Raw genomic sequence first — 7,050 nt, forward strand, 5'->3', positions numbered from 1 at the left:
TTAATCACTATCTGCTGTCACTTTCTTTCTCCAGAGTTTCTTCATAGCATGTTTAACCTCAGCATTTCTGAGGGTATAGATTAAAGGATTTAACATAGGGGCCACCATAGTGTAAAAGACAGCAACAGCTTTATCAATGGGCAGAGTGGTGGCTGGGCGAAGATACACAAACACACAGGGCACAAAAGACAACACAACCACCGTGATGTGAGAGCCACATGTAGAAAGGGCTCTGCGTCTCCCCTCCAAACTGTGAGCCCTCAGGGAGCGCAAGATGACCACATAGGAGACCAAAAGGAGAAGGAGGCTTAACAGGCAGATGAACCCACTGTTGGCAGCAACAAAGAGACCAAGGATGTGGGTATCCACGCAGACAAGCTGCAACAAAGGGTACAAGTCACACATGAAGTGGTCTATGACATTGGGGCCACAGAAGGGCAGCCGGGCTGTAAAGAGGATCTGAACGCTTGCGTGGAGAAACCCTCCGGTCCAGGCCACCCCCAGCAGGAGGAGGCACAGCCTGCGGCTCACGATGGCCGTGTAGTGCAGAGGCCTGCAGATGGCCACGTGGCGGTCATAGGCCATCTCCGTCAGCAGGATGATCTCAGCAGCACCAAAAACGTGTTCTGCATAGACCTGAGCCATACACCCATGAAAGGAGATTGTCTTGAGCTCATGAAGGGAGTCCACAATCAACTTAGGAGCCGAAGAAGAAGAGTAAATTGTGTCTATCAAGGAAAGGTGGGTCAGGAAGAAGTACATGGGGGAGTTCAGAGCCTGGCTGGTGGTGATGGTGACCACAACGAGCAGGTTGCCTGAGAGGGTTACCATGTACAAGACCAAGAACACCACAAACACTACCTTTTGCATTTGGGGGTCCTGTGTAAGACCTACCAGAATGAACACAGTCACATTCCTTTCATGCTCCATCTATGTGGCATGGTTAATAAAACCTCTGTCAAGGAACACTTTACCTTAAAAAAAGAAAGAAAGAAAAAGGGAATATAAAAGAATGAATTACTACAAAATACTACCTTTTAACAGTACTCTGACAATATCACAAATGATTCCTTCTTTTCCCCAAACTATCTAGGAACCCATGCACCAAAATTTCTCTTAATTGACTCTCTTAGATTTTTTTTTACATTTTTTAATAGCTATCAAAATTCTGGAGCTTACATTACTAATTTTAATTGGAAAATAAATATAACTTACATGTTATTTTTTTCCCTTGGAGGCCTTAGGTTGAAACAATGAATTTTTTAATTGAATGGTATATGTATGGGAAAAGAAACATAGGAAGTTGTATAGTGGCACATTGTGGGACCCCAAAATATATGATCTGAATATATTAATATTTGAGGAGATTGCTTTAAAGTGCTCATAAAGTTGTTGCTATCAGTTCTCTAAATGAGCATAGAATGAGGGTCTCGTTGACTCCAACAGCTTTAGAGGATCAGGGCAGGGGTAAGTCTGCCTGAGCTGCCCCATGGACCACATTTAGTCATCCTAGATACTGTCTTTAGTCTACCATCTAAAAATTATTGATCACTAGTTTTAACATATGCCATTAATGCTAACAGGTAATAAGCCAAGTCTCAGTCATCAACCAGATCACTTTAATGCCAAGTCTATTTTCATTTCCTTGATTAGGAATATATATATTAGTCAAGTCAATAAGTTAAGGTAACACATATAGTAATATATATATATATATATATATATATATATATATATATATAGTTAAGGTAATATATATAGCCAAGTGGGCTTCCCAGATGGCACCAATGGTAAAGAACCTGCATGCCAATGCAGAAGACGTTAAAAGACATCAAGACCCAGGTTTGATCCCTGGGTTGGGAAGATCCCCTGGAGAAGGGCATGGCAACCCACTCCAGAATGCTTGTCTGGAGAATCCCATGGACATAAGAGCCTGGTGGGCAACAGTCCATAGGGTCACAAAGAGCCGGACATGCCTGAGTAACTTAACAACATGCATACAACTAAGTATTGTCATTATTAATCTTTGCATTTTACAATAACTAAGATTTCATTATTCTCTTTATATTTATGTATTTTTAAAGCAAAAAGGCAATGAAGGGTAAAATGAACTGTCTATGTTACAAGTTGGCAAGGTCCATAATGAGGTAACTCTTCCAATGAAGTTACTCAGTCTTGTTCGAATCTTTGTGGTCACATGGACTGTAGCCTACCAGACTCCTCTGTCCATGGAATTTTCCTGGCAAGAGTCCTGGAGTGGGTTGCTATTCCCTTCTCCCTGGGATCTTCCAGACCCAGGGATTGAACCCAGGACTCCCACATCGCAGGCAGATGCTTTACCATCTGAGCCACCAGGGAAACTCCAGATTCTCTGTACCAGGGAACTCTTTCAGATGATCCCACAAACTCTTTGTTGAGAAGCTATCTTTAGAGTTTCAAGCCCCCATAGTGGGCTCCCTTCTGGATAGCCCAGGGCATCAGAGAATCCTTCCAGGGACAAGAACACTTGAGAAGAAATTCTGTGTGCACTTCTAATTCCCAACTCTTCTCTAGAGAAGATGGCACCTGGGAGAACCAAGAACCAACTGGTATATTTTTATGCTTTCCCAATGGTCTGTACCAAAGGCTGGATTTCATGATCAAAATTAGACAGAAAATCCTGAACTCATTCGGTCTCATTATTTCACTTATTACCTCAGCTTCTTGCAAACTTTGAAGCAGTCCGCTTTAAAATAGTTCTCTTTTACAATTTATATCAGCTCCTTTTATCCCACACACCACAATAACCAACTCACAAACAAAACAGCTCAGTGGACATTTTTTATGTCTTCTGTTAATTGATAGATCCACACACAGGATAATTTTCAGGTTTTTGATTTTTTTTTGTCTTAGTCCAACGACCAATTCTGTTCCTATTTCCACTCATATTCTCTAATACTCATAATTCTGGAAAAATGAGAAATGGAAAAAAGTTATGGACAGCAAAATAATCTTGACCTTCCATAAAATGGCACCCAGACTGCAATTGAGTGGTAAAAACTTCAGCAGGCACATTACTTCTTAAGCACGGAAATCTTTGTTACTTGCTTACATTCAGTATACTCAAATATTGGGAAATGCACTTTTACTATAAGTCTGTTTTTCTCAATCTTTATAGAATGCAGAGATTTATTTTTTACACCATGGCATTTCTATAATAACTGTCAATTTTGTTGAGTTTCACAACATACTAGGCATTATACTAAATACTTTACATGTATGTGGTCTGTCAAATGATCCTTGTGAGGTTGGTGTACTGTTGTCTGTATTATAAAAAAGAAGAAACTGGTTACAAGAAGATAAATGACTTACCCAAAGTAATGATGATGGAAAACCTAATAGAGGAGACTGCACTCAAATCCAGGACGCCTGTCTCTAGCTCTTCACCACTGAGTGCCTCTCCAGGAGGAATCCAGCTTACTTCTGGGAATCAGCAATGCCAGAATTTAGACATGGCCACCGGTGACCACAGGAAATCCAGGGCAGTTCTTTTGCTAACCTATGAAATACAGTGAAAGATGTTAATGGGATCCAGGGTCGATTGGAAAAGACCTAGAATTTTGTAAACCAAAAATCTCCCAGTACTTTGCATTTTATCATCTCATCAGTTCAGTTCAGTTCAGTCGCTCAGTCATGGCTGACTCTTTAAGACCCCATGGACTGCATGCAGCGCGCCAGGCCTCCCTGTCCATCACCAACTCTGCAGCTTGCTCAAATTCATGTCCATCGAGTCGGTGATTCCATCCAACTATCTAATCCACTGTTGTCCCCTTCTCCTCCTGCCTTCAATCTTTCCCAGCATCAGAGTCTTTTCAAATGAGTCAGTTCTTTGCATCAGGTGGTCAAAGTATTGGAGTTTCAGCTTCAGCATCAAATCATCCAATGAATATTCAGGACTTATTTCCTTTAGGATGGACTGGTTTGATCTCCTTGCTGTCCAAGACACTCTCAAGAGTCTTCTCCAACACCACAGTTCAAAAGCATCAGTTCTTCTGCACCCAGCTTTCTTTATGTTCCAACTCTCTTTTTTTTTTTTATCTTTTTTTTCGGACTTCATGCATATTATTTTTTTTTCAGTCAAAAATAAATTTTTACTGGACCACAACCATGCTTATTCAGTTACATATTGTCTCTGGCTGTTTCTTTTATTTATTTATTTTTTAATTTTAATTAGAGGCTGATTACTTTACAATATTGTGGTGGTATGTGCCATACATTCACATGAATCAGCCATGGGTGTACATGTGTTCCCCATCCTGACCTTCCCTCCCAACTCCCTTCCCATCCCATCCCTCAGGGTCATCCCAGTGCACCAGCCCTGAGCACCCTGTCTCATGCATCGAACTTGGCCTGGCGATCCATTTCACATATGATAATATACATGTTTCGATGCTATTCTCTCAAATCATCCCACCCTTACCTTCTCCCAGAGTCAAAAGTCTGTTCTTTACATCTGTGTCTCTTTTGCTATCTCACATGTAGGGCCATCGTTACCATCTCTCTAAATTCCATATATATGAGTTAATATACTGTTGTGTTTTTCTTTCTGACTTACTTTGCTCAGTATAAGATGCTCCAGTTTCATCCACCTCATTAGAGCTGATTCAAATGTATTCTTTTTAATAGCTGAGTAATATTCCATTGTGTATATGTACCACAGCTTTCTTATCCATTCGTCTGCCAATGGACATCTAGATTGCTTCCATATCCTGGCTATTGTAAACAGTGCTGCAATATGTTCCAATTCTCACATCCATACATAACTACTGGAAAAACTATAGCTTGACTAGACGGACCTTTGTTGGCAAAGTAGTGTCTCTACTTTTTAATATGCTGTCTAGGTTGGTCATAGTTTTTCTTCCAAGGAGCAAGCATCTTTTAATTTCATGGCTATAGTCACCATCTTCAGTTATTTGGAGCCCAAGAAAATAAAATCTGTCACTGTTTCCATTGGTTCCCCATCTATTTGTAATGACGTGATGGGACCAAATGTCATGATCCTCTTTAAAGATGAGGAAACTGAGACCCAGAGAGAAACACAGCTAACTGATCAGTAGAACACAAGAATCCAAGTCTTCTAAAGCCCTAAACAGTACTTTTCTTTCCCCACAGCACCACATTTTACTATGTTCAGACACCTTAAGGTGACTGTATACAAGGGGGAAAAAAATCACCACAAGGTGACAATGAGAATTAGCTTTCATCTCTCATATTTAGCAATACCTGTTTTGACTCTATGAGAAAAAGATGTAAGTCTAAGTTCGTGTGTGTGTGTGTGTGTGTGTGTGTGTGTGTGTTCAGCCATGTCCAATTCTTTGTGACCCCATGGACTGCAGCCCGCCAGGCTCCTCTGTCTATTGAATTTTCCAGGCAAGAACACTGGAGTGGGCTGCCATTTCCTCTTCAGAGGATCTTCCCAACCCAGGGATCAAACCTGAGTCTCTTGCATCTCTTCTTTGGTAAGTGGATTCTTTACCACTCAGCCACCAGGGAAGTCCAGTTCAGGGGAACAGAAATTCAATCATGCTACTGGGACCACATCCACTGAAACAGAAATAAGATCTAACAAGATCCACCAAGTTTGAATAGAATTAGAATAAAATAGCCTTTGAGCTTGGAGTTTAATAAAGACTCCCAATCACAGCAGAGGGTACATTTTTAATGACATATTTTAATTCATTTTCTCTTTGGATCTCAGTTTTTGAACTGAGCTTTTTCTTCAAAAAACAGAATCCAAATGCTGTCCTTTTCTCTCCCATGGAGAAACTCATAAACATATCCCTTATTAATTATAGTCAAGCCCATAAACTGAGAAAAATAAACATTTCTGCAAAATATCCTAAAACATCTAAAACCATTAATATCAGAAAGGAAAACTTTAATGATTTTAACTCTAACTCCCTTAGAATAAAATGGAAATGCAAAAACCAGATTAAAAATCAACAGTGCTAGTTAACTTACCATGGTGGACTCTGTCCTTAAGAAGAATGATCAATGTATTCAGGAATAAGAAACAATCATTATTTGTAGCTGCTCAAGCATCATGTCATGCAATGGATGTTTCTCAAGTCTTCCCAGTGACTGGACGATTCTACAGGAAGCAGAGAGTGTTGAGACGGCACAGATTTATTCAAACGGTTTCAGCACACATTTGCAGAGCCCCAGTGCCTTGGAAATTCACATCAAAGGAAAATAAAACGCTATGATAAATTTGAAACCAAACTTCCTAGGTACTAGGGAGAATCTTTGGATCTTTAGCACTTAGAGTCATGATTCCACAAGAAATACAAATATTTCATTTCTTAATAAACTCCTCTTATTCTGCTCTTAAAGTAAGAAAACAGCTTCTTCTTGAATCTTAATATTTAAAGATACTGAGAATGTTAAAGGACTGATTTTTCTATTAATATCTAAGGCTTTGTCCCCCTAGGAATTAATTATCTCTTTTTTTTTTTTTCTAACTTTTGCCTTAGAAACAGATATTGGGGAGAATTTGTCCACAAACAATACATCTTCACCTGATTGGTTCTTTTCTGTGAACTTTAAACTAATGTAGTAACAGTTTTCATTCCTGGTTGGAAATTTGGGTGAGAAAGCAACTCTCATATAAGCCATTGGGTATCATGAACCGAGACATAAAAGATAGTAAACACTATGTAAACAACTCCATGGGGTTTCATTGAGGTTGCATACCTCTGAAAACATTTCCTCACTAGCTAAGTCCACCAGAAATGGGTAAGATTCTGAGTCAACGTCTCACTTGTACTATAAACACATCAGGACTAATGCTATCTATAGGAACCTTGTGACTTGATATATTTTCTATCAGTGTGATCTCTAGAGCTGGAGAACAAATGGAGGTTAAAATTCTACCAATACTTCTGGTGTAGAAATACAGAAAGATATCATCTTATGCCTTCTTGTTGGCTATTTTAGACTTTTGGGAATTCTATTGGTCATTCAATAAAAGAAATCTACCTAGGCAAACAGATTTTTTCAAATTTTGCTCAC

The 7,050-nt window shown here is 39.5% G+C and overlaps 1 protein-coding gene across 1 annotated transcript; it reads right to left on the minus strand.

Moving 5' to 3' along the window:
- Positions 1-930, minus strand: LOC136175997 (olfactory receptor 4C12-like). The gene has a single exon (XM_065946171.1). The coding sequence runs from the start codon at positions 928-930 to the stop codon at positions 1-3; it is 930 nt and encodes a 309-aa protein (XP_065802243.1).
- Positions 931-7,050: the final 6,120 nt, after the last annotated feature.

Source organism: Muntiacus reevesi, chromosome 9 (genome assembly GCF_963930625.1).
Source record: "Muntiacus reevesi chromosome 9, mMunRee1.1, whole genome shotgun sequence".
In the NCBI taxonomy this organism is placed as follows: domain Eukaryota; kingdom Metazoa; phylum Chordata; class Mammalia; order Artiodactyla; family Cervidae; genus Muntiacus; species Muntiacus reevesi.

Excerpts from the sequence above, each read along its gene's own strand:
- LOC136175997 (XM_065946171.1), bottom strand. The coding sequence starts at position 930 with ATGGAGCATGAAAGGAATGTGACTGTGTTCATTCTGGTAGGTCTTACA.